This window comes from Thrips palmi, unplaced genomic scaffold, assembly GCF_012932325.1.
Source record: "Thrips palmi isolate BJ-2018 unplaced genomic scaffold, TpBJ-2018v1 HiC_scaffold_8, whole genome shotgun sequence".
In the NCBI taxonomy this organism is placed as follows: domain Eukaryota; kingdom Metazoa; phylum Arthropoda; class Insecta; order Thysanoptera; family Thripidae; genus Thrips; species Thrips palmi.
This window is the reverse complement of record NW_023144635.1, coordinates 5,022,860-5,049,668: the sequence shown is the minus strand read 5'-3', so window position 1 is coordinate 5,049,668 and position 26,809 is coordinate 5,022,860. Positions and strand designations below refer to the sequence as shown.

Sequence of the window (26,809 nt, the reverse complement as noted above, 5' to 3'; positions counted from 1 at the left end):
GTACAGTGGAACCCGCATACAACAAATACAACTTCCATGAAATTACAATGCTTAAGGGAAAGGTACTGGTGTTTCTAGTATAACTTTGTGAAATCTGTTATTTTGTCCTAAGTAATATGGAACATGTAAGCAGGATCCACTATATTAGACATTGATATGACTAAAAAGTTTTAAACCCTTACTAAATTTTATTCAATTAATTTTTTCTAAGATTCCGCATGGCAAATACAAACTGTAAACATTAAAAACATTTTGTTGTGATTCATTTGTACTATCAATGTTCTAACCTAAATTAAATTACTGGGAAAGTAATTACCATAGACATATACACAATGCATAATTTGATGTTTAAAAGTTTGCACTAAATTGGCCCAGAGGGCATGAAATAGAATCACAGACAATAAATCCTTCTCACTCAAAAGAAGATTATATAGTCACCACACCACGTAAACTTTTAAGATAAAATAGGTGTGACTACAAAATTGAACAAACGTGTAACCGATATTAAATATGAAACAGCAGACTCACAATATTATTAAATGAAAAAAGTGGGGGAATCTAACACAAAACAAATATGTATTTGAGGTCACTTAGGTTTCTAAGCTTGTGCTCAGACCTGTTCCTGGAAGGACTTAATGGCTTGCAAAATCCCTGGAAAAATATTACATCCGTTATGGATCTTGTCATGGACAGTAAAAATCCTGGGTGCAATTGATTCAAAAGATCCATTATTGCTTGGAAAATACAAAAGTCCCTTAGAAAAACACAGTTCTTAAGGCAAGAGGACAAATATTTATTCCAGAAGGAATTTCTGGCAACAGGACTCATTCACTTAAAACCAAAATTTACTGGCATGTAGATATGGATGTTGGAGCTTGAGTAATCCATATCAAGTATACCATCCACATGATTCCTGTTTGTTTTGATTGAATGCATCATAAAAGTTTCATGTTTGTTTAATTCAATGAAAAACAAAACAAAGCTAATTAAAATCCTTGTTCAATGGCACAGCCACAAATTTAGGGAGAGTATGAATTGTAAACCCTAGTTGATCTTAAAAATGACTGCATGAATCAAACAAGAGTGAAGTACATTATTTCATTTGTAACACCATGGACACCTTCATTCAATGGTCGCACAAGTCAAAAATCAAAAGAGAGCACAAAGTTTGACATTATGCACTGCAAACGATTTGACAAACAGACAATGTTCTTGATGAGATCATTTTGCAAGTAAGAAATCAGCAGCAAAAGTTGAGGAGCTGATAGTTAGAGAAAGATAACTTAGAATGTGATACTTATTACTTACGAGGAGCCCACATGGAAAATCATTTACCAGCTCACTTATTTATCAAGCCTGCAGCAATACTTCTCGATGGCAGTGCAAGACATAAAAGCATGATTTATTATAATGATAAAGTGCATTTATTTTTAATAATAATCATACAAATCTGTCCAGCAATTTGGAATAATAGAAACCATCATATTACTTCTTAAAATTACATTCAGTTCCGTTTTCATTGTAATTCTGAAAATCCATCTAAATACAGTCGCAAAACTTTCACCACAAATTCAGTTGTTTGTGTGTTCCACACAGTTAAAAAATATATTTATATACAAATGAGTGTCAGTTCATGAAGTCTTCAAAAAAGAAATCACAAATTGCCACTTTGCTGTTAGATAAAAATGTAAACTATACAGAGTGCCAGCGTGATGATTCCCACACTGGCAGAAATGCCGACCAAGAGCGCAGCACTGCGGCACGGCCGCCGAGGCCGCCGTCACATGTCCATAGCATTAGAAGCCTCGGGGACGGGGACTGGGCCAGGGCCATCCTCGGCCATCACTTCAATATCAACATCTATGGCATCAGTGGCGATGGCTGCAGAGTTGTCGACTGTGCTCGACATGTGAGCACTACTGCGTCTCGCTTTGGAGGAGAAGCAGAGGCAGCCAGCACTGCTCCGTTTTAAAAGAGGCCTCTCTTCTTTCTCCCTTTCAGATGCACACTTTTCATAGTAATCATAATCTTTAAGATACCTGAGCGGTTAAACAAGGATGTTGTTAAGTACCTTTAATTCTAGGATGTCACAAAATTAAGTTTGGACAGAAGCTTACCATACTGGAGGCCACCTGTGTTCACTGAGGTATTCTTGATTTTCTGGATGAAGTTGACGAAGCAATTTCGGAGATCTCTTACACAACTTGTTATAGTTCGTGCACAGATGGTTCATGCACCAATCAGCCAACTGATCAGCATTGTGTAACTAAAAGAGACAAGAACAAAAATTATTTGAGACTAAGTTTACAAAAGACTGCCTTTGTGCACAATAGAGAAAATGCTTTTACCTTGCAAGGCTCCAGTAGCCTTAGACAGTGCTCGACTACATCACCATCCGTCCCACACCTGACAGATAACTGTTCAACCACTTTCTGTTCTATAAGTGTTATTAGTCGTTGGAGACACAAACGGTTGGCTACTTCTAATAATTCTAAACACTTCAGGTAAGAAACCGTGCCACTGATGTCATCAGTGTAAAGATAAACTAAGAGTTGTATGAAGGTATCTTGGGCCACTCCAGGAAACATGATCTGTAAATAAAGATTAAATTCATATAAAATTTTACTTTCCAGAGGTAAGTTTATTAGTTAAATTATGGCAACTTACCACTTTAGCACTACTTTCTCTAAAATCACCAGAAAACATGGCCTTAAACATGTCACATCTTGACATTAAGAGAGCTCGATGAACAGGATACAGGCCATCATCTAGTTGAAATATCACATCTGAGAATAGGCCATGTCCCAAGCACAGATCTTGAAAACGTTTTTTGAGGTCCTGCGGAAAAGAGTATTGGTTTTCCAGTGCATTTTGAATACGCAGGAAATCATGCCACATAAACATTGATGCATACCTTCCGATAATGCAGAATTAGTTCAGTATTCAGGAACTCTTCTCTTGAATGGACATTTGACACAAAAAGGTGAAGGTCTGATAACTCCAAAAACTCAGCAGCTTGTCGAATTTCCTGTCAAAGCATTAAATAATAATGTACAGCCATTCTCTCAAATACACTCAGTACAAACTTGCAAGACATTGTTCAAGCTCAGCTAGTTTTTAATATTACGACTTCAGAAATGAAATGCACAGATATACAATTTAACTCTTATTTACTCTTAATTAATACTTCATAAAAACTGAGGTAAGTGATAAAATAACAGAATTTTTTTTAAAAATTTGCAGTGAACCAAAATAGACAGAATTGCATGCAATTATGCAATGCATGCAATACAGAAAAACTAGTGCAAGAAAGTGAATATTTTGCCTTTGAATTAATTACCAATAACAGTCCAATAGGAGCAGTCTGAAAGAAGAATAGAGCAATGAATAGTGCAATATAATTTGTAATGATATGCCCACTGGTTAGTGAAAAAGGATACATAAAAATATCAAACCAATTCGACACAAAAAAATACAAACCTGCAGTTCACAATACTGGCTGTCGATAGTTCCTGTGTACATAAACTGAAGAACTTGATTCATAGCTTGTGGAGTGATCAGCTTTGATAGAGTGATGACAGTTTGAAGTGATGAACTCGGATTCCCTCGATGGTCTAGGCCTTCACACTTTCAAAAAGAAAATGAGAAAGAGTAAGACCTTAAGAACTTACAATAAAACCAGTTTAGAAAAAGCATTGAAATTCAGCTTAGTCCAGGTGCAGATTGTACCTGTTGCACTCTAATGGATAAAAAAGCTGGATGGTCCATTTCTCTTGACACATCTAATCTTCTATTGCTGTCACATGTAAGAATCTGGCAGCTGGATCGCCGTTTTAGCTGCTCCCATACTCTACAAGAAGCATTTCGTAAAATATGAGACTTACTCAGATAATTTCCATTCCTAATTAAAAATCAATAAATATTAACTGAAAAACTATTGCCCACCTTGAGGGTTTTCCTGTATCTACTCTTATTAAATGTTCTGTATCATCATTAAAGTCACCTTGAGTCGCTTCTCCAAATGTACTGACCTTAAAACAAAAGATACAGACAAAGAATTTAAACATTTGGCTTTAATCTACAGCACTTATTTCTTTTGAATGCAGGTAGAAGAAACCTATTTGAAAACATATTGTATTTACCATTGATGATTCACTTGAACTTCGCGTGTTAAGTTCATTGCTAAAGTCAGTCATTAGGATTCGATGCAAAAGAGGTGATGCCGACGCCAACATGAACCGGTGTGCAGTGAAGCCAACAGACCCAGCAACAAATATTACATCAGTGTGTGCCTGCTGAATCCACATTTCCCTCATATGGTTATCATAGCTACTGGGTGAGATATGGATCTCTGGTACAGGTGGTTTTGGAGGTTTGAAAGGGGCCTGTAGAGGGAAAAGTTTCAGTAAGGTAAAGTGAGTCAGTCATGTAACACAAAAGCAAAGTTAAAGCTATGCCTATGAAACCGACCTGAAGAAGAGGCCTCTGCACCTTTTTCAAGTTTGTCATCCAGAACCTCTGCTGTCTTCTAGCCATAAGAGCTGACCGAATGGCATTCTCAAACACTTCATTCACTCCATAATATGATAAAACACTTGTTTCATAATAATGTACCCCAAGCTCACGAGCTATGGCTCTTGCTTGGTCAGGCATAACTAAATCGCTTTTTCTTGTAGCCCTAAAAAATAAACATGGGGTTTCAGCAATTAGACATTTCTCTTGTAAAGTTAAAAATTAATTGAAAGTATTTTAAAAACAACAACTACCTGAGAAATGAACCATTTTCTCTAAAGATACTGAGGTATGCTTCATCTTGATACATGTATCGCAAATCATTCTTACAGCCAACTAACAGGACAGGTGTTTGGGGACAGAATCTCCTGATTTCTGGATACCACATAGCTTTACAATTTCTGAGTGACACGGGTGATGTCACAGAAAAGCAAAGCAGAACCACGTCTGACCTAAGAAGGGATGAAACAGTCAGATGAGAATCACAGGGTGCATGCAATGTGATGCTGTGATTCAAATTTTGGAACCAAGTTATGCCATACCTGCCATAAGCAAATCTTCTATCTTTTTCATGATCCCCAAAGGTGTCCCAAAGGCGGAGGGATACATTGACACCATCAACCACCTCCCATGACCTCTCAAGGACCTTAAAAAAATTACAAATGAGATAGTTAGAAAAAATTGGCAAACATAATTTACATATATATGGAATGAATAATGACATCTCTGAAAACAACTTACATCTTTGTAAATGCGGTATTGGTCAATAGCCCAAACAGTTGGAACATGCGTGGTGAGAAGTTGGGAGAGTGACACTTGCTTATTGCAAGCTCGGGCACAAATGAGTCTTGTTTTACCCACAGCAGTATCGCCAACCACCACGCACTTCACCAGCTCCTGGTGAGGTTGTTCATTATCCATTATTACCCATTACCTCCCCAAATCTGAAACAATCAACAGAGCAAGGTCATTTAAGTGTGAAACAAGAAACAAATTCTTCGGTAAAAACCTTTCCTGACCCCAGGACACAAACAATGATGCTAGCTTCTTCCAATTACCTGGAAACTTGTGGCAAGGCCGTCCAAACTACACCAAATGGACACTGATCCCATTTACTAGTTCCGTGATTAATATTGAATGACTGATAGTAGTAGAAGAGCTTATCCATAATCATCTCATTCCCCAATGGAATGACCAATTACTAAGTGGAAGAGACTGGTTCCTTTCCCCCTAAAAATTACTTTGATCCCTCCAGTGTGTTTATGTCGACGAGTCAATCAACTCACCAACCCCTACCCGGCCCCCTCCAGTCCATTCGCGGCATGGCGGGCACGGCGTAAACAAGCAGAGGGGGCGCCGCACCGGTGCCCCCTCCTCTCCCCCCGCCCCGGCAGGCACGAGGGCCGAGGGCCGCCGCGCAGTGCGCTTTGGCTCTTTCCAGCTCTTTGGCTGCCTCTGGCGGACCGTAGGAAACCACGTGGTCGCCCATAGTGCCCCGTCGCGCCCGGTTCGGGACCCGGCCGGTGCATTGCATCCCCTCCCCGGGGCGGAGGACGGGCACACTGGCAATCCGTGCGCGGTGTCCGTGCCCGTGCGGGCGGGGCGGCAAACGACCAGGTGCCCAGCAAAAGCCAAGGCGTTGCCGGCTGCCGGCACCGTGTTGCTAGCTTGCGTCTCATGACAGGGAATGCCCAGGACACAGGGAGCTCGTTTCCTTTTGCCGCAAGTTCAAGAGGCATACAGCTTCGCGACTGCTAGCGCTGCTCGCACACCCGGCCAAGCCGGCAGCACCCGGCACTCGTCTGCCTGAGCACGGCCGAGCAGCGACGCAGGCCGTCTCTTCCACGCGGATAAGCTCTCCACTTTGGCAGCGCGACGTACTCTGCGCCGAATGGACATTGTGCCCCGGGCGTAGGCGAGGACGGCCCTGCCAGGGCGCCGGGCCTCGGAGTCGGTTGACGGCGACCTGCGGCGACCACCCTGGGCGCCAGCGTGCGGCGCCGTGCGCCGGCGGGGGCTCGCGGGCACGGTCACAGGCACGGCCTCTCTGGTGGGCGCCGAGCGCGGACTGGCTCGGCGGCAAGGCGGGCCGCCGTACTGCACCGCGCACTTGGCTGTCTTCACAGTGACCTTCCCCGGCACCTCGCTGTGCTGAGCGCCAGAGCGCCGCACCAGTTGCACTGCACTGCACCGCGCTGCACCGACTGTACGTCACACGCGCGTCTTGCGTCGCTGCGTCGCCGCGCCGCGTACGACCGAGCGAGCACAAGGCAGCACAAGGCGGCCACCAACACGCACCGACACCGACTGCCGGCCGCGCCAGGCCGCCAGGCCGCCACGCCGAGCAGCGTAGCGCGTAGCGGCGAGCACGCCTCGCCGCGGCGGTACCGCGTCCGCCTTGCCGCCTTGCCGCTCGCCCGCGCGGCGCCCCGATGAGACCTGCTGCCACCGCGCCCCGCCCCGCCCCGCCCCGCCCGCCCCGCCAAGCTTATCAGACGTTCGGGCCACAACAACCGATCCAAACCACATTCCTCGTAGAGACAATCTTCCAGGGAAGGCCTTCCCTTCCCCTCCCCCTTGCCGGCGTCCTGGTGCCTGCCTGCCCACCTGTTGCGAGACAGCCGACTTCGAGGTGCTCCACTGATGCACTTCCGGTCGGCATGCACCTCGCCGTGGAATGCCTCGACAGTCCGCACGGAAGCCACTCACGGATGACCCCCTAAGCCGATCGAGGTTCCCCACTTCCCCACGCCGCGCCGTGCGAACGGCTGACCACACAACGCTGAGCACACAAACCCAGCCCCCCCCCCCTCCGCGGCGCGAAGGAACGATACACAAGACGTTTTTACTCATAAACTGAGCGGCGCGACGCAGCAGCGCGAACCGCGGACGCAGCGCGATGGGAGACCCGAGATAAACCTCAGCGGAGACGGTTTGGTAACCGTTCGGGACACCCGTTCGGGACGAGCTTTACGGCGACACACTCCTCTCTTCCTCTCTCCTTCGGCGCGCCCGCTCCGCCTCCAGGAATGGGGGCCTGGCCGAGCCTGGCCGAGACTCTCAACGCGTTGCCGACGCGAGCGAACACCAAAATAAAAGCGCCGCCCCCAAGCCCGTAAATAGAACTGTGTGCGGAGGGCTGCGTGCGCCGCGACTTAAACACCACAGTCATAGATCGAGACTGCTTCTCCTCGACTCCAACGTTGTTTTTGTTTATGTTCGGGGGCGTACCGTACGTCGGCGCACGAGCCGGCGCGACCTTCCACTTCACAGTGAGGGCCGCGGAGGCAGGCTGAGGCGTCCGACCCAAGGTCAACCTCCAGGCCTCCAGGCGAGCCTCCAGGCCTCCAGGGTCACCCACCTGCGCAGGGCCGGGTGGGGCCAGGCGGGGCCAGGCAAACCAAATTACGCACCAGAGCGCGCCGGGCGAGCCCTGTCGAGTCACCGCCAGTCACCGCCACATCCGCATCGGCCGCGCCGCAGAGAATGCCAAGCTCGCAAAAAAATTCCAGGCGCGGGTCAACCTTATCAAAACAAGGTGATTGTCCGGGCCGCACGCAGCGGTAGCGCGGTAGCAGTGTGGCAGCCTACCCAACAGCTAAGTGCCGCGAGGGCGCGCCGGGGCAAACAAACACGGAGTGGAGGGGGACGTCGTTAAGGGCTGGGCCCTTGATGGCGGGCAGCGCGTGGCGGGGCTGGCGGGGCCCCGCTGGCGGTGCAGCAGGCGGGCACCTCGAGGGGCCCCCGCCCCGGGCCGCGGACCGCGCCGGCACGCCCAGGCACGCGCCGCCCGCACACCAACCATCCAACTTATCGGGCATATACCAGCTGCTACCGGTTTCCGATGCTCCTTCTGCCTTCCCGCGCGTGCCAATCGCCGCAAGCAGACGAGCCGCGAGCCCCGCCCCGCCCCGCCCCGCCCCGCCCCGCCCCGCCCATGCACGGCGTGCCTCGCGAGTCCGGCGCCAAGAGCGTGATGCTGCGCGATTGGCGCCATGGTCACGCCCCCTCCAAATGGTCATGCTGTAGACCGTCCGAGAGTCGTTCTCGTCGCTTTGTCTCTCTCGCACCCACACAGGACGCCCCACGAGTGCGAGAGAGACAGAGCGACGGAAACGACTCTCGGAACCAGTGTGCTGCATCCAGGGTCACGACGGCCAGTCGATGGTCAAATTTCACCGCGGCTCACAATGGTCTGTCCATGGTCATCGTGGTGCACTCGTGATCCAGCCATGGTGGTCGTGACCCTCCCGACTGGAGTCGCTGCTGTCGCCTCACGTCCCCACTGCATTATGCACACACTGCATCGCACAGTGCAGGCACGCAGCGGGCGTGCGGGCCGAGCGAGCGGCCACCGCGAGTGCAGGCAGTGGCGCAGCCCAGAGTGGCGCAGCCCAGAGAGGCGCAGCGCGCACCAGGCTGTCAGTTCCGTGTTCCGTGCGACTGCAGCGCTCGCGGCGTCGAGGTGTGTGCCACCGGGTAGGTGCCACTGGGAAGAGAGCGATGCGACGGCGGCACGGCGACGCGGACCCGGCGACGCGGACCCGACGAGGTCGCGGTGCACGGTGCACGGTGCCGGGCCATGCCGGCCGGGCATGTCAACGGCCGCGCGGCAAAACACCGAACCGGCGTGTCGGCGTGCCTTGCGGCGTGCCTTGCGGCGTGCCGCCGTACTACGCTGCGCGCTCGCCACGCCGCCGGGCCGTCTCGCACCCACGACCGGGAAAAACAAGCTGTACTACCTGCCGGCGCTGCCGGCGCCCGGCGGAGAGAGAAGATGACTCAGTCCCGGTCCCCGGTCCCCCACTCCGCCCCCACCCCGAGCCCCACGCTGCACCCAGACGACGGGCAAGCAGCTCCGATGACTCCCTGCCCGTCTGTGACAACGAGACCCCCACTCACAACGCCGACACGACGATACGCACCTACGTGGGGTGAATCTGTAGCGCCCTGTCGGACCGCGTCTCCAAGGTCTGGAACAGAAAAGAGGAGAAGAGGTTAACTCGGGCACCGGACGAATCAGTGTTGGCATCAGAGAGGAGCACCACTCCTCTCAGGAAAAGGGAACCCCACGCCCTTGAACCTTCAACACGAAGGCAAACAAGTGATAAAGCGGGGCGGGGCGAGGGAGGGGATACACGCAGACAGGGACGCGACGAGACGGGCCGCCAGCCCTTAATGGTAATGGTGATGGCGCGTAGGCAACCCTCCTGCACGCGTGCGCGGGAACTCCATGGCTGCCTACCTCCACGGCGTTCCAGCCCGCTGAGCCGCCGCAGCCACGAGCGCGTCGCGTCGCCTCGGCTTCCACTTCGGCGTCGTCGTCGTCGGGGAGGTCGCCATGCCGTCGGCGCGTGTGTCGGCACACCACAGCGCCCTCATCCATCACCCTGCCAGCGTCACGCCCTCGGCCGCCTCCAGCAGGCAGCGCCGTCTCTCTCGCACCCCTAGGTCCCGCCCCGAGAGCGAGAGAGACAGACTGCGCGGCGGCACGGCGGCTCACACGACACGTACTTCGCGGCCCGGAAAATGAAGCCACCCAGGCAGGCAGCCAGGCGGATGGACGAATCGAGCCAGTGCAGCCCCGGTAGGGCCCCCTGGGCCCCAGCGATGGCCGCGCTGTCTCTCTCGCACCCGCGTGGAGCGGCCCTTGAGTGCAAGCGAGGCGGAATGAGCCGGCGCGGCGGGGCAGTGAAAGCAGGGCCAAGGACGAAGGGCGATCCATCCCCCTTGTTCCGGGCCGCTCCACCTGTATTGATTTCAGCCGCGCTACACCACAGTGTAGCTGCCGGCCGCGGGGCCGCGAGGCACCGCAGCACGGCCAAGCAGGGCCTCGGCCACACCGGCGGACCGCCCAAGTCCAATTACTGCCATCCGAACCCCCGATTCCGATCGCCACACTGCTAGTGCAGAGTCTTCTGTGCGGCGCGGAGAGGCCGGGGAAACTGACAGTGTATCGACGGGATCACGTGTCGTGTTCGGACAGATAGCCGCGCAGTCGTGCGCCGCGTGACGCGTGGCTACCCGTCGGTACGCGGCGCGCGAGGCGAGGGAGACACACGGAGACACAGGTGCAATGCGTGCCGCGCACCGCGCACAGCACTGCACAGCTGTTTGCTTGGAGTCCATTTGCTGTGCACATCGACCAGGCAGCCAGGCCGGGCGCCGCACAAGCACGGGCCTCCACAGTGTGGCGGCCACACAGGCCACACAGGCCCGCGGCCCATGCAGGCGCCTACACTGGCAAACACGAGTGCGGGGCCGAGGCCGCGGTCGCATCTCCACGGCCCTTTTGCCTATCCATCAGGCGCGGTTGGCACAGTGTAAAAAGGGTCAAAAAGTCAGCCACGCAATGCCGACAAAGTAAACCCAGCCTCCTCCCTTTATAATCACAACGCGACTTGATAACACCGCGGACTTGCCACGACAAGCAACATCAACAAAAACAAAGACAAGGCTTATCTTATCTCCGCGGCCGAAGTAGGCGCTCCAATTCTAACCCGGCCTGCTCTGCGCGGATTAAAGGGCATCGAACCGAGCGGGCGGCGCGGCAAGGGCGGTTTGCAGACGTGACGCGAGGGCGGCACCTTATTGCTGGCTGCTTATAGCCGCTTATTGCTGCTACTGCGCTTCGCTCTGTCTCCCTCGCACTGCCCTCCGCGTCTCGGAATGGTGCGAGAGAGATGGAGGGCGCCGCGGCGAGGGTCAGCTTATCGGCTCGTGCCACCTCGGCTGCCTCTCGGTCGGGCGACGTAACGGGGCGGCGCGGGGCGGAGCGCGGAGCGTCGTCCGACACAAAAGAGACGCTCTTTCACTCGTCGTCTGGATAGAAAATCCACACCGTGGGGATGCCGGCACACTGATTCCGAGAGTCACCTGCGCTGCTCTGTCTCTCTCGCACCCACAAGTGACGCCCCATGAGTGCGAGAGAGGCAGAGCGAAGAAAACGACTCCGCAGGTCGCGCCACTAGACCAGAAAAGGCTGCCTCCCTCCGCAAAGTGGCGTGCCCATGCCAGAATAGAGCGGACTCCCCTCCGCCGAGTCGTGTCGATACACTGGGTCGATCTCGAACTTGGGATCCAATCGGAAGCCCTCGGACGAGCTTTGTCTTGCGCAAACACACGCTGCGCGGGACTCGCCGGCAAAAAGAGGGAAGCGAGACGCGGTCCTCGAGTCGGACAAGGTGCACATGCATGACAGCGGCGCAATCGGGGATGACGTGTTTACGTCACGCAACAAGTGGACTTGCAGTGGAGTGGCATCGCCGGCAGACTCGGGGGCGGCTGCCTAACGACAGGGTGGAGGTGGTTGAGGTCCCCGTCGGTCCGTCTCTCTCGCACCCACGCGGGACGTCCACTCGGAATCAGTCCACTGGCCCCACAGGACCCCGCCGGACGCCCCCGAGACTGGCCCCAGGGGCCCCCATGCCCCAGGGGCCCCCATGCCCCAGGGGCCCCCATCGCTCCTTGCTCCTCCGCGCTGACTTTGATGGAGGGCGGCGATTCACGCCAGGACGTGAACAGCAGCGGCAGGGCGTCGTCCTGTCTCTCTCGCACCCCAACGGGCCGCCGGGCCGCGGCCGGGCCGGCCCACGAGTGCGAGAGAGACAGCGCGACGCGGAGAAACCACGTTTCGGAATCGACACCGAACGCTGCGCGCTGCTGCGGCTCAAGCCTTAACACACAGGCGCACTGTTCGTTCGGGGGAGTTCGGCGTCGACGTCGACGGCGGCGCGGCGCTGTCCTGCGGGGTGACTGGCATGGCCTGGCGTGGCCGTGATGGGGTAACGACCGTCGCGCAGCCTGGCAGCCCCGCCATAAAGCCCTGCGGCGAGCAGACCGAGTACAGCCAGGGGGACCAGCGGGGACCAGGCAGCCAGGCGGGGCCCTCCGGTCTCCGAGAAAGCCATCACACCCTTATCGGCGGCGTGGTGGCCCTTCGACGCGGCGGCGGCGGCAGCACGTCCCGACATCAGTACGAAGGACCGCCAGGGCCGCCAGGGCGGACAAGCAGGGTCAGGGATCAACCCTTCCTTGCCGACGGCAATCCACGATCGCAAACTCACATGGGGAGATGCACTCTTAACGTTCGAAAGGCTGTGCACCGCGCCCTGCCAAGTCGAGTAGTGCACTACCCTCCATGGAGGGTGGAAGCAGAGGGGTGAGGGATTCACGGCCGCTGCGTGCGCTGTGCCCCAGGGCCTCGCACGCCGCACCGAGCGGCGCACGGTTAGACGGTCCAGTAGAATGGGTTGCCGCGCTGCCGGGCGCTGCGCTGCGCCGCGTCCTGCCATCGCACCGTTCGCCTGCGCTCGGCTCCGCGCTCCGCTCCACGCTCGGCTAGGGTCAGAGACCCGCCCACCGCGCGACGCGGTGCGGCGCGTCACGGGCGACGCGGCGCAGCAGCCGGCACAACACGGCGGGCCTCCGCGCCGGCCGCCGGCCTCGACGCACCCCGTCACGCAGTCTTGTGTTTTCTGCCAGGCTCATTGGAGCCGGCCCGCGACGGGCAGATGGCAGGGGCACGCGGGGCAACGAGATGACGGCCACTTTGAGGTGCTGCTGCGGTGCGTGGCGCCCCACACACGCACGCCCCGCCCGAGGAGGAGGGGTGCAGCGCGGGCACACTCTCAGCGCCCTCGGGGGTGGTCGTGGTTCTGCGCGCCGCGCGGCCAGCGCTCGGCGAGGGGCGGGGGCAGGCGGGGCGGGCGGGGCAGGCGGGGGCAGGCGGGGGCAGGCGGGGGGCGCGCAGGGCCGTTGCCCCCAGCACGCCACACTTCCTTAACGCGGAGCTTGCAGCGCGGGGCGGGGTACGGCTTCGGTATCATTAACCAACACAGCACCAATGTGTCTTCAAGTATAGCAGCACAAGGTGCCTTCACCACAGCTTTGAGTCCAGGAGGACCGCGGTCGCGGGAAAGCTCCTAAGCATGCCACTTCCCTACAGAAATTAAAATCGTGGAGCGTCGTTCGCGATGATTGGAATCAACTGATTCCTACTTCGTCTTGGGGAACGACGATGAGTCTCGCTCTCCCCCTGACGCGCTGCCGATTGCGAGAGACTCGGAGAGACTGGTCTCGCACCCGGCCCGCCCCCTGCACCGCACGGCGAAAGAAAAGAAGTGTCATTCACTCGCTTCGCCTTGCTTCGCCTCCTCGGCGAAGGCAGCAGAGCCGGAGCGTCGCGTCCCCGGGGAACTGGCAACTGGGAACTGGGAACCCCCACCCGCGCGGAAAAGGGCTGGTGATCGATACAGACGTCCGTCCGGCATACACGAGCATCTGGGTGCGGGGCGGGGAGGGGGAGGGGGAGGGGGGCATCAACACGGCACTCATTTGCGTCGCAGAGACGGAGGACGTTTTAAGTGCCGGAACCGGCTGCTGCGCCGTGCTTGCAGCCGGCCGGGCTGCCCGGCAAAATCACCGCCATCTTCATTTTACGTAACGCCCACGAGTGGTTGAGCGAGTGAGTGAGAGGGAGAGAGACGCAGTACAGGTGGAAGGGAGACAGAAGCCAAACCCGCACTGTACCACATCACCAAGCGCACTCAAACTCGGTGCATTAAAAATTAAAAATAAGTGAGCATGTTTTAAAAGCGGTGGCGCTGGGATGGAGTTGAACGCTGAATCCGAATGATTTTTTATGTGTAAAGAGTCCCATGAATTTCTGTGAAATTCCTGCAAAACTACTGGTGACAAACACAGTAAACTAAAAATTCTCGAAAAGAGTGTGTCGTTAAATTGAAGCTAGCGGTGACCTTGTCGGTGCGGGCCACACAGCACACGTCGCAACAACACCGCTCCGACATGTGCACAGCGCGCGGCACACGGCGCGGGCAGCGACAACAAATAAATAATAAAGCGCTCGGCAAACGCGGCGGCCGCACCGCGACAGGCTGACGGCCTGACAGCGCGGCGGCATCTCGCCGTGCAAATCACCTTCACCCTCCGCGACCAGCCGCGACAGCCGCTCGGTCACTCAGGTGGCAAAGCGGCACAGCCGAGAAAAAGATATGAAACCGAGCAAACAAACAAGTCTGTTGTCTCGGGGTTTCTCGAGCAAGGAGGACAAACTAAGCCTCGGCCGCACAGTGGTACCGTTGGTACCCCTGGATTGGGGGTGGACGGGGGAAGATTCCGGTTCTGACGTCACTGGCAGGATCGACCGTCCGGTCCCTGACCTGGGCACCCCCACCCCCGCCCCTTCCCCGCGCGCCCTGCGGGGGGGCCGAGGGAGCCCCATCCCAGTGCCTCCGCGGCCGTGGAGGGGCGCAAGGGGGGCCCCGGGGGGTGTTCCAGTGTGCTCCACTCCAGACTCGCGCCGCGCCGAGCTGCACAGGGGCTGGCAGTGCATGAGCACCGGCGAGCACGGGCGAGACCATCGAGGCGCTGCTGCTCGATGGAGTCATCGCCGCACTTGGTTGCATCGCGTCTTCGCGCCGAGGGGCGAGTGAAGAAGGCAGACTTCGCGATGGCCAGAGAAAGGGCGGGATTCAAAGGGAAAATCCGAGCAAGAGGTAAACGAGCGAATTTCGAACCGAGAGGCACTTTCAACGATTTTCTTCCTTCGGCTCGACCGCCTGGCCAATCTCCCGCACGCTGCCGCGTACCGCGCGCCGCGTGCGTGCCGCCGCCCCATTTCTCGCGTCGAATTGCTTTCATTCATAACTTTGGACACGGCCCGGCCCGGCCCGGCCCGACCAGCACCCCTATCGGGGCCCCCCATTCAGCGCATGCCGCCCTGGGCCGTGGACGCCGCGACGTGGCGACTGGGGGGCGGCAGGGGGCGGCAGGGGGCGGCAGGGGGCGGGCCAAACCCACCACTCCACTCTCCGCGCGCGGCGAGGCGGAACGGCGCGCCCCTGTGATGCGAAGGCTATGCACTCCCGCAAGACGCGGGCGCTGCGCAGGGCTGCCTGCCCTCTCCACCACAGGCGCGCACCAGAGCGGCAGCCTGACGGAGCAGGAGCCCCGGAACGGGTTTCTCAAAACAGGGAGAGCTGTCCTTCACATGGGGAAAGCGGCACCCCAGTTTGAGTTCGGCCGACGTTGACGTACCTGGCACCTGGCCGCTGCAGCGTGCACTGCAAGACGTGACACCCGGGCAGGCGTCGCGCGACTGCTTTCAGCAGCGACGAACGAGGCGACGAGGCCCGGGCGGCTCTCCGTACGCCACGCCACGCCGCGCCCCGCCCCGCCACGCCGCGACGCTGTGGAAATCCCCCAGATTCGGCACTGCTAAAGCGCGGCTTGGCGCATTGGACCGCGAGCACCACGCCGCGGCGGCATGCACGAGCAGCGGCCTCATTCCGTAGCGGACGCGCCATGAGTGCGAGCGAGACAGAGCGACGAAAACGACTCTCGGAATCGGTCTGCAGGTGAACCGGCACCACGACGGCGGCGACCTTGACGGCGGCGACTGCAATGCCACTGCCACGGCGAGCCGAGGCTCCAGAAGCCTCACGGCGGCAAGCGCGCCCTCGTCGTCCTGCTGCTGCAGTACAACACCGTGTCCCACTCTAGCGTGCCTGTTGACTTTTCATCATCGCTCCTTAGATATGCAGGCAGGCGGTGGGCGTCGCGTTCCAGATCGGCAGGCCCGGCAGGCCGAACAAGGGCCTAGGCCTCCGATGACCCTTGACCTTAGACGCCCCGCTCATCGACCCCTCTTCGCCCCTGGCTTCCTTCCGGGCCCATCGGGCCGCGACGGGCCGCCCACCCCGTGCATCATGCACACCGCGGCCAACAATACCCGAGGCCGCCGCGGCCGCCAGGTCACCGTCGTCGTCCACGACGGCCACGTCCAGGTCGAACGCCCCGAGCGCCCCCGGCCTGCGGGGGCCCATTCAAATTGCATGCGGATATCGATGAATGGACGGCGCCCCCACCGAGCCCCAGTACAGCCCCAGTACAGCCCCAGTACAGCCCCGGTACAGCCCCGGGCCCGACGCCGCCGCCTGGCCTTGGTCCACCTCCACCGGCGGGGAGCGCAACGCGTCACTACAGCACCGCACGCAGCACCACCGGAGGCATGGAGACAAAGCGGAAGAGATTCGTAAACGTCCGCCCAGGCTACTTTCACCCACACCCTTGCACACACACACACTCGAACCATTAGCGCCCCGCCTGGTCGGCGTTGCCCCGACGCGGAGGTCAGTGCGCCCAGGGGCCGTGCCCGCCGTCGTGCCCCAGCGGCCCCCTGCAGGCCCTGCTTGCCAGGCCGGAACGGTCGCGGCGGGGCGGGGCGGGGCGCGGTACGGGAGGACCAAACGGAGCTTCCATCCACGTCATCTAGAGTCACCGAGTCGCTCCTTTCTGGAAAGAATCGATTGCATGCCGCACGGGGGGAGCATGCCCGGGGCGCGGGCCGCGGAGAGGGCCGAGACGGGGGGCGGGCCGTGCCGACAGGGCGAGTCTGTCTGCGGGTCGCGCGGGGCGGCAGGCCGCGTTTCGAGATGAATACCTGCAGACTGATTCCGAGTCGCTCTCACGGCTCCGCCTTTCTTACTCTCGTAGGGCGTTACGGCTCCAGCAGGGTAGGCAAGGGCCAAGGGCCGTGTGAGGGCGGCCAGAGGCGGCCAACGGGGCAGGTGCACGGGCGGCCCGAACAAAGCATCCATACGGACAGGGAGCGCCGAGGCAGCGCCGGTCGCCGTTTCGCGAGAGAGGAGCCCAGCCCCCCAGGGGCCCCTGTCCGCCCCAGCCCGCCCGCCTGCCGCTGCTCGGCGCTCGGCCCTAAGCGAACGGCGTAGCGAGAGCGGCGAGAGCAGCGGAGCCCTTTCGGGAGGGGGGCGGGGGGTCACTCACACCGGGTAGGGGTCACGCCGTGTCAGGCCGCGACGCACTGCGCAACGGGAGCGAGAGAGCGCGCGACAACAACACGACGCCGCCAGGCTGGCGGAGGCGTGCGCGCGACAAGGACGGCGCTACGCGCTACGCGTGCGCAGCGTGCCGCCCCGCGTCCCGCCGCCACCGACCTACCCTACTCGCTCCTCCCGCCACCCTCCACGCCCTCCCAGCCGCCGGGGCCGCCAGGACCACCCCCAGGACCCTCACGGCCCCACGGGCGTGCGGGGCGCGGCGTCTCGCTGCGGCCGGCCTCCGCCCCGCCCGGCGTCGCGGCGTCGCGTGCCCACATGCACTCCATTGAGACGGACAGCACAGCGCGGGGCGGCGCGGCGCGATACATCCCGCCCTGGTCGAGGGCTAGGTCGAGCAGCACTGCCCCGCACGCACGCCAACAGTTGACCTACATGCTGGACACAAATAGCAGCCGCAGAGCCAACTGCACGCCCCGCGTCACGCACGCACTAATTTCAGAGCCCTCCAGCAGGCTCGGTCCGCCGTGTCCCTCGCACTCATGGCGCGCCCGGCAGCAGGGGTGCGAGAGAGACAGACAGAGAGACACTTTCCGTTTCCAGCCAAGCAATGCCGAGCAATCAGAGCCAATTCATTGCGCGGTCTGCGTCCCGGCGAGGGGGCGGGCCGTCGAGTCGACACCCTCGGCTTCGTCATCGTCACCCAGAGCGAGGTGTGCCCTGGACAAGGCGGGGCTGGCGGGGCGGCCCCGGGGCCCTTGGCCTGCACCACGCCGACGGCCCGGCCGTCCCACCAGCCAGTCCAGTCCCACCCACAACAACACGAGGCGAGGCTATTTCGGGACGCGGTAGTCGGACGAGCCAGACAGAGCTGTCCAGTAGTGGGGACCAGGACCTCCCGACCCCACCTCCTTCCCCCTACCCGCGCGGCCCCGGCCGGGACCCCGAGACACTTTCCGGGACTAATCATACAGGGGCACTACACTGAGAAGCGCAACAACCGGCCGGGCGCTGCGACCAGCCTGGACCAGTGGCGTGGCTAGCAACGCTAGCAAGCAACCAGCATCGCATCTAGGCTCAATCGGGCGAGCGCTTCGCCAGGCCCCCGAGGAAGGCAGCATGTCGCGCAACATTCATTCATCAAGCGGGGGCGGGGCGGAACAAAAGGCCGTCGGCGGACGAGCGGGCGGACAGCGCGGCCGGCAGCAGGGACAAAAACCGATACAAATGGAAGCCCGCGAGCCGCGAGCTGCAGCGCGGGGGTTAGAGAGAGAGAGAGAGAGAGAAACAGCTAAACACTCACCAGTGCTAAGTACAAAAGAATTCCTGTCGGGAGGGTACTCCGTCTCAAATGGTTTGCAGATGGCCCAGAAATTCCCATCTAAAAAAATAGGAGAATATTTATAATTATGGAAACAAACACACATCCTAAAAAGATTTTGTGTAAAAAAAACACTGTACATAATGAGTGCAAAATTACAAGCGATCGTAATAGAGCGCAAAAACTAAAAGTTCACGGGCATAAACGCGTAATTAGCAAGAACCGTGTCTCATTAATTTTAATTCAAAAAAATATCTAGAAGGCACAACTCCACATTTGAACAACCCACAGTACAGACTCAGTGCTTCATTCCATAAAGCAATAAAATCCATTAGTTTTAAAGCGAAATAGCATTTAGCTTCAAATTTGCAGTAAAACAGGAGCTCACGGGGGAGCGAAATATCTTGTTTACATTTGAGGCGAGCGGCCTTTAACGGCCGCGGCCAAAATGTCATTCCGCTTCAAAGGCCAAAACCGCGAAAAAGGACCTACCCCGACCCACTGGTAAGCGCGGGGGGTTCGGATTGGCGGTAAAATCAACGCAAAACCGTTGCAGAATTAATCAATAAGGCACTGGCGCGGCGAGGGCTAAGTCGGCTCAGGCCCGCGCCCGCCAGAGCCAGCGGCGAGGGAAGGCTGGGGAAGGCAAAGCGGCACACGAACCTGACAAGAGCGGAGGCGACAGGAGATCGCCGGATCACTCAAATGCCCAGCCAGGCGCACTTGGCACTCCACCGACTTGCTGGGGCGTCCTCCAAGTCCGCGTAGTCCGCGTCCGACGACGACGTCGCTGCAGCGGCGCGGTGCGGCGCGGTACGGTGCAGCGTCGGTGCGGCGGCCGCCAGGCGTCGTCCTCGGCGGGGCGTCGCGGCAAGCGGGGCGGGTTGCGGCTGGTTGCGGCGTTGCGGGTGGAGGAGCACTGCGTCGCTACGCTGCGCGGCCAGCCAAGCAGCCCGGGCCCACGGCAGCACGGCGTAGCGCGGCGTCGGGCGAACAGCTGGCGTCGCGAGGCGCGAGGCTAGGCGGCGGCGCGGTGCGGCAATGCCAGGGCGGGCAACACAAACCGTAACCCCGGGCGGAAAAGCGCGGCGGGTTGCCTGCCCTGCGCCGTGCGCTCTGCGCCACTCCGCGACGGGGCCGCGCGCCAACCAGCGTGCTGGGCTCCTGTAAGCTGCTGGAGTGGGGCGCGGGGCGCAGCGGCCCCCCAAGACCCTCTTGGTCGATCCCCGCGGGCGCCAACTTCAACCTCTGCAACAAGACGGTCGAGTAAGCCGACGGCTGTGCGCATCAGAACAATCAGCTGCTGCTCATGCAGGTCCGACGTTGGGCGCTTTGTTTGAGTGAATCAAACACTCACCTCAAAATTTGCAATATAGATGGTGTCAAGTGTTTTTATCATCAGCTCGAGAGAGGCGCTTTCATGTAACGTGTTACTATAGGTAGGAATAAATAAAATGCAAAACAGTCTATATGACAATCACATCCAGATTTATTATTCTAAGAACAATTAGATTCACATTAATATCCAAATCAGATATAATAAGCATCACAATCGAAGAAGTTGAGCTATTAAGTCAATCATAGCTCAACAACCACTCTCAAAATCACACATTTTAAAAATACTACGACTTGTAGAACAAATGAGAGAAACAAGGTTTGAAGCCGGATCAACATGCAAATAAAATAGATGAAAGCCAACTGACTTGTCAAAATTGGGTGTTGTATACAACGAAAATATAGACAGCCTGCTGTCTTAAGCTTTATTCATGGAGTCTGATCGGTATGACTGATTCAATTCATATTCTATAAACACTACTTAAACTATTTTCGGGTCTTTCGAACCTTGGCCACTCTGCCAGCAGCAGCCCCCTTGCGAGCCGCACGGACAAGACCCTTGAATTGTCCTTCCTGCTTCAGTCTTTTCCTGAAAGAAAATTGTTAGTGAATAAATTATGTATTCTTACCATAAATATAACAGCAATAAAAGATAATTCTTTTACCTCTTATTTAATAATCCTCTGTTTAATGGTACATATGCGTATGGATCTGGAGCTCCTCCCTTCTTCACATCACCCCTGGCCTTCTTGGCGCGGTACTCAGCACCATAGGCAGTGGAAGTGGTAGATTTCCCACTCTTGGCCGTTTTAGCACTAACACCACTTTTTACACTCATGGCTTTCCCAACGGGTCTATGAATACCAGACCCACCAGCTGAAGCCAAAATTGCACATTTAGTAAGACAATAGACAAACAATAAAAAAAAACAACTTGAAATATTTTATTGCTCAAACATACTTTTATACTTATCGTTTGGACCAGCAGTTGTGGTACTGCGAGCATCACTATTACTCAATTTACGTTTACGTCCTTTAGCAGTGACTCCACTCTTGGTGCTCTTAGCATCACCATCGTCATTACCATCAGCATCCATGTCCTCATCTGCACATTGAGAAAGGATAATATAATAATCAAAAGACAAACTTAGAGAAAACTAAAAAAAAATTGAGAGCTCTCAGTAAAACCGCACTGACCTGATTCTGAATCTGAGATAGTTGGAATCCTTCGACTTGATTTAAATTTACGTTCTCCTTCAGTTTCCTCATCATCACTACCTTTGTCATCAATGATAAGCCTCCCATCTTCAGCAGTTTTAAAACCGCGGTCTTTGACCTTCTTTGACTGCTTAGCAGCATTTGATCCAGTGGCTACATTAGGCCTTGATGCTGTAATACAAAATTTAAAATAAACAATTGAGAATTATTTTTTTTACAAAATATTGAAGTGGCTTTTAATCAATGAGGAGAACAATACACACCACTTATTTTACTTGCAGCCATAGAATCTGCAAGATCAATAATATCTCCTGGTTCTTCCTTAATCCAAGCTTGTGATTTCTTTTTCCCTCCCTTTGAGGCTTCATTTTGATCAAGATCGAGCTCATCATCACTCTCAGCAAGAATTTCTTCAATGCTATAGTAAAAGAAACAGAAACACTATTAATTTTAAAAGGATTAAAATTTAGATACTGCATATAACAAACAATAGCTTCATTGAACTGACGTTTTGGCCCGTGCTTTGATAGTGAAGTCCTCATCTTCACTATCGTCAACCGCTAATTTATTTTTAAGCCTCTCTGCACGTAAACGTTCTTTCCTGGCATGGAGTTTCCTCAGATTACGAATCCTCTTCAACATAATTTGATCACTACCAGGCACTTGTCTTTCAATAGCGTCACAGCCATATCTACGTATCATGCGATCAAGCATGTGTTGGGTTTCTCGACGGAAGTGTTTCTTACAATCATCCGTCATGGTAACAATTGCTTTCATCTAAAAGAACAAAGAAGAAAAAAAGGGGTGGTATTTTAAATAATTCTCAGGGGAAATAAATTAAATTAACATAAAACCACGTGAAACTTACAATGGTAGGAACAAATGGACCCACAGTTGTTGTAGGGAATGAATAAACAACCTGTTTGAGGAAACTTACGGCAGCCCCAGCAACTTCCCGACTAGATGAAGTTGCCAAGACACAAACATTTTGTAACAGTAATTCCAGGAGATCCATAGGGAATTTAGCTGCCAAAAGAATGGTATCATGTATAACAAGTTAATATGAAAAGATCAGATAAGATCAGAGAGAATTCTGAAATGATAAAACAGCTACCTTTGAAATGATGAGTGACATCAGCCAAAGCAAGAAGTGTGCACCTAGTAAGTTGTGCAGTGCCTGCCAGACCAGCTAGGAGCAAAGCCATGAAATCTTTCATTACTTTGTGCTCTTGTTCCACAGTGACAGCATTGTCAGGGCCAACCTCTTCCTCTTGCCACCTAAACATGGTCAATCCTAGTTCATGGAGGAGGGCAAAAGCAGCCTGTCGACAACGTTCATTAATGTCTTTCACACATAGAACAGCTTCAGGGACAATCAGCTTAATAATGTTGAATTTTGAGGCCGGTAATCTTCGTACAAGGTGAATCAAGCAACGTAATCGGGCCTACAAACAGACAAGAGAAAGAAAATGTCAGATCTTGGAAAGGGCACCTCCTACAATTTAAACAAGGGCATTAATCTTAAGTAGCTTAAAGAAGCTGTGATAAACATACACCACGACTGCTAGTGGCTGATGATGATAACGACTGCAACAGAAGCTTCTGAACATCCTGAATATTTTCATTTTGGAAAGAAATACAAGTTTCTGAGGAAGAGGAACACAAAATTTCAAGCAGCCTGCAAATAAATATGGTATTAGCCAAGGGTTTTAGGAACAAACATCAACTGGTGAACAAGTCTGTCAACATACCTGTAAGATTTCTTTTGGAGACGGCTATTCTTAGAATCAGCAATTCCCTCCTTAATAAGACTGTACAATGTTAAAATATTTTCAGAGCTCTGGTAAGGAACAAGAATCCTCAACAGATCCATAACACTTTCTTTGACAAACTTGTCAACAACACCACTTTTCAGCTTCTGGAAAGCTTTAACAAAAAGCTCATTTTGCAAGACTGGATCAGCTATTGACAAGTAAACCTGAAAAAAAAAAACAACAATAAATTATCAACTTAAAAATAAATCACTCTTTAAATAAGGCAGAAAAAACTGAAAAAAATGAACAACCTTGATTGTTTCAAATGCAGAAAGGCGATGGCCCTCCTCTTCAGAGCCATTAGTTTTAGTGGTGTACAGATTGAACAGAATAGGCAAGTAATTTTTGGCAAACCGACCCAGTTCACGCAAATCTTCCTCTTTTTTTGATGATGGTTCGCCCTCTTGACTGTGAATAATCAGCCTCCGAAGTGCAGTCATTACAGAGAGACGCAAGTCTTTGCGGTCAGTAATCAAGGTACCAAGAATTTTGGCAAGACTCTGGACAAAACAAACAAGAGCAATCAATAATAATTAAATGTACAAGAGGAAAACATTACGTTTTAGAAAAATCAAGTTAGTATTCTTCCCTTGGGTAATATTATTTCCTTAAGGCCCGAGGGTAAAATTTACCTTGAAAGAATCCTTAATATCAGTGGCGTGATTGCAGAAGCTGGGTAGCAAAGCCCAAACTTGAGCTTGGAAAAGTTCATACACCACTGACTCTGCTTTCCTTCCTTGAGCTGCAAGATCCTTGGATGTCTTCCTGCAAAATGAAAAGACAAGATACTAAAACAAGCGAAACAAAGAAAATAATTTGGAAGTTTCAGTAATGCAAAGTCACAATGACATACCAACTGACGCCTGCCAATGGAAGGAAGTATTCTACGAAGAAGCTCAATTGTGTATCGCGTATTGATTCTCTGAGAATGGGGAGAAGCCAACTACGCTTAATTTGGCTGTTTACCTCTGCACCAGTAACCTTGCCAATATAAGTTGGACTATATTAGAATTTTCACTTTTTAAGAGTAGAATCAAATATTACCAGACACTATAAAGAAACATACCTGCAGAGGAATAGCTTTCAAGACAGCCTTTGGGCCCATGAATTGAACAGCCTTTCCAAGAGCATGGTCTACTTCATGAACACAAGTGAACTGGTATGAGTCTTGAAGTTCACCCAAAGCTGAAATGCAGGGGATGACTAGGCTTTCACAGGTTGGACCACAATGCTGGAAAACAGAATGGAGAAAACAATTACATATCAAACTATTAAACTATGAAATAAAAAAAAAGAAAGAAGCCCCTTAATGACAAAACTAATGGATTATTTCCCAATTTACCTCAAAGAAGGCAGCTAGAAGGTGAATTACATGTTTCCATGCACTGTGGTATTGATATTTCAAACCATCCTGCAGAACACTAAAGACCTTTGATATGGTTGTGGAATACCGCTCAACAACAGCTGGAGCAGCTGCTTCTTTAAGACAGTCACTAATAACAGCAGAAAGAGCATGTGTTGCATTGCTGAGAATATCTGGCTTGTCCGACAACCAAATTTGAGACACTGTGGTGAAGAGTTTTGGTAAATGAGCACAACACATAGAGAGATCTTGTCTGCAAAGAGAACAGAAAATTAATTACTACACCAGAAGACCATTGACAGATGACAAGTAACAGTGTGCACAATGAGATCCAAGCACAAACTGTAGTATTAAATTGTACCCACTTTCCCAGATTAACGTGGGCCTCTTGCATCACTGCTAGCCATGCGAGAGTTGGCTGCGCATCTGACACAGGAGGTTGATAATCATACAAAGCTGAAATAAGTTGTGCATTGAGAGTTGCAGGCAGGATAACGGCAGATGGTCGAGACACAAAAAGAGAATGAAGTGCCTGCATCCCACAAGAGCTGACCAACACATTGTTCAAGGTCATCACTTTCAAGACGGTCTCTGCAACAGTCTACAACAGCAATGTTTTAGATGAGGATTAGCCCACTCAGAGCCTGAATATGCAGACACAATTTAAGACTTACTTTGAGATGCTGCTTAGGAAAGGTTGAAATAGTTTCTTTGACAAGAACTAGAGTGTGTAGAAGGATAGTCTGCGATGCCGCGGATCCAACAGAATTTTCAAGGGATCTAACACAAAATTTAGCCACATGAGGTGCAGCTGGGTGACTATCACTCTTGGAGGAATCAGTCTCTGACTTCAAAATGACACAAACTGCATGATGTGCTGCTTTACGAATCTACCAAAAACATAAATGAAAAGTCACACCAAGCAGGAACAAAAATACTAATAATAAAAATCAACAACAAAACATGACATGTTAAGTACACATACCTTGGGCTTTGAATGTGTGGTGAAAGCTAGGATGGAATCCAGCACCTGAACAGTGGATGAGTTTTTCCAAACCACTGCTTCTTGACTGCGAAGGAGGACACTCAAGCATCCAATCACCTACAAGCAGAGGCCCTATATTAAATACTTATCAACCAGAAACAGTTTCTAACATGGTGAATCTAATTTGAACTTACGGATCGTAGTATAACATGATTATCAGATTCAGCGAAGCGAATCAAGAGGTCCATGAAAGTTTTAGACGCTTCTGAAAATTTCTTTTTTAGTACATTTTCAGGAACGCTTTTAATGCCCATTCCGAGCAGTGTTAAAACTGCACCCAAAGAGTCCTCAGACTCACTCACACCAAGGCTTGTCATCTAACAACAGAGAAAAACTTTAAAATTTTGAATTTGACATATTTCATTACTTTGAAGGCAAATGCAGGTAACACGGTAATACCAAGGCAGCGAAGTACTCTGTTGATGATTCTGAGCCACCATTACTTTTGATAACCTCTGTGATGGCAGCAAGAACTGCGAGCATTTCTTTGTGCAATGCTGAGTTTGAAGTGAATTGATTCAAAAACCTAAAGGAGCAAAAGTTCACAAAAATTAACAAAAAAAAAAAGCAATGGAATCAAGTAAAAATTAACTAAAAACAGAGCGAATATTACTTAGAAAAGGAAACGTTAGAACAGGAGCTCCAATCGCTTGCAAAAGTTTGGAAGGTCTTAAAAGACTTTCCTGATGCTGAGTAAGCCGTCTCACTTTCTTCCCCATCCACCTCCAAAGGTTCGGGCTTTGTTCCCATGAAGGCGTCATGTTTGCGCAGGGCATCAGAAGTCAATTTGCTCTCAGTCGCTGCAAAATAGAGTAGATCCATTGAATCAGACAGCTAGTCTAACACGTCACACAATGCGTAATTTTGATGTCATGGAAAACTGATGAACCAGACCAGTTCAGGAGAAGTAGAATTAAGGTTCATGTGACAAAGATTTGTAGAAGTAACAGTAATAATCAGTTATAATGACCAGTCCACGTTACGCGGTAAGGTTAGGTTTTCGGCTTACCTAAATTTTCCTGGAAGAATCTTGACCGAGCAGCATCACGAAACTTCTTTGATTCTGGGTTTGAGATAGAACTCTGGCCTTTCAACCATCGTTTTCCCTTCCCTTTAACCCGTGTTCTAATTTTCGTCATCTTCAATGCAGTGTGATCACCAAGCAACAAACAGCGAGCATGTGCCGTGCCGTGTCGTGTCGACTGTTGTTTTTGATGTTTGGGCTTGTTGTTGTTTGTTGTTACGAGTTGAGCTTTGCCCAAAGGCTGTGATTCAAGATCAAATTTCAAATTCGCGCGCGGGAGAGTCGTCGTAAAGCCACAGGTGTTGTGTTCAACGATTTTGGATTGTGCAGGTAAGTGAAACGACGAAAGCAGCATGCTCG

General features: G+C 53.2%; 3 protein-coding genes across 8 annotated transcripts in view; 1 reads left to right on the top strand and 2 right to left on the bottom strand.

Annotated features, from left to right (window-relative positions):
* LOC117653091 overlaps positions 1-879 on the top strand; it is a 12,621-nt gene extending 11,742 nt beyond the window's left edge. The window contains exon 11 of the mRNA XM_034398464.1: positions 760-879. Within this exon, the coding sequence (XP_034254355.1) occupies positions 760-879 (120 nt within the window). The remainder of the gene's footprint in view (positions 1-759) is intronic.
* Positions 76-19,454, bottom strand: LOC117653425 (rho-related BTB domain-containing protein 1). 6 transcript variants are annotated; one of them, XM_034399080.1, is made up of 17 exons: positions 19,315-19,454; positions 18,634-18,711; positions 9,438-9,485; positions 5,254-5,456; positions 5,055-5,158; positions 4,767-4,964; positions 4,471-4,678; positions 4,143-4,385; positions 3,946-4,031; positions 3,730-3,850; positions 3,481-3,627; positions 3,341-3,364; positions 2,915-3,028; positions 2,668-2,838; positions 2,349-2,591; positions 2,118-2,266; positions 76-2,039 (listed from the first exon to the last, which is right to left on the bottom strand). In XM_034399080.1, the coding sequence occupies exons 4-17, from the start codon at positions 5,431-5,433 to the stop codon at positions 1,781-1,783; spliced, it is 2,247 nt and encodes a 748-aa protein (XP_034254971.1). In that variant the 5' UTR covers positions 5,434-5,456; positions 9,438-9,485; positions 18,634-18,711; positions 19,315-19,454; the 3' UTR covers positions 76-1,780. The 6 variants fall into 6 exon arrangements, with proteins under 6 accessions (XP_034254971.1, XP_034254972.1, XP_034254970.1 ...); XM_034399081.1 differs by lacking the exon at positions 18,634-18,711 and having other exon boundaries at positions 19,315-19,421; XM_034399079.1 differs by lacking the exons at positions 18,634-18,711; positions 19,315-19,454 and adding an exon at positions 15,571-15,671.
* Positions 19,455-20,120: 666 nt separating this feature from the next.
* On the bottom strand, positions 20,121-26,644 carry LOC117653615 (RRP12-like protein). Its single transcript, XM_034399411.1, has 22 exons — positions 26,435-26,644; positions 26,039-26,225; positions 25,825-25,951; positions 25,560-25,742; positions 25,366-25,482; positions 25,055-25,270; positions 24,746-24,981; positions 24,360-24,633; positions 24,084-24,248; positions 23,871-23,998; positions 23,650-23,782; positions 23,269-23,517; positions 22,955-23,181; positions 22,758-22,881; positions 22,318-22,648; positions 22,072-22,229; positions 21,712-21,980; positions 21,467-21,621; positions 21,183-21,374; positions 20,947-21,090; positions 20,652-20,862; positions 20,121-20,575 (listed from the first exon to the last, which is right to left on the bottom strand). Exons 1-22 carry the CDS (start codon positions 26,562-26,564, stop codon positions 20,473-20,475), a joined length of 4,059 nt encoding a protein of 1,352 aa, XP_034255302.1. The 5' UTR covers positions 26,565-26,644; the 3' UTR covers positions 20,121-20,472.
* Between the last annotated feature and the right edge of the window lie 165 nt (positions 26,645-26,809).

Excerpts from the sequence above, each read along its gene's own strand:
- LOC117653425 (XM_034399080.1), bottom strand. The coding sequence starts at position 5,433 with ATGGATAATGAACAACCTCACCAGGAGCTGGTGAAGTGCGTGGTGGTT. Across the intron at positions 4,032-4,142 it reads GTTCAAGTGAATCATCAATG|GTCAGTACATTTGGAGAAGC; the intron begins GTAAATACAATA and ends TTTTGTTTTAAG. Across the intron at positions 3,851-3,945 it reads GATACAGGAAAACCCTCAAG|AGTATGGGAGCAGCTAAAAC; the intron begins GTGGGCAATAGT and ends TGCTTCTTGTAG.
- LOC117653615 (XM_034399411.1), bottom strand. The coding sequence starts at position 26,564 with ATGACGAAAATTAGAACACGGGTTAAAGGGAAGGGAAAACGATGGTTG. Across the intron at positions 24,249-24,359 it reads TTCTAGCTGCCTTCTTTGAG|CATTGTGGTCCAACCTGTGA; the intron begins GTAAATTGGGAA and ends TCTGTTTTCCAG. Across the intron at positions 21,981-22,071 it reads GTCCATTTGTTCCTACCATT|ATGAAAGCAATTGTTACCAT; the intron begins GTAAGTTTCACG and ends TTGTTCTTTTAG.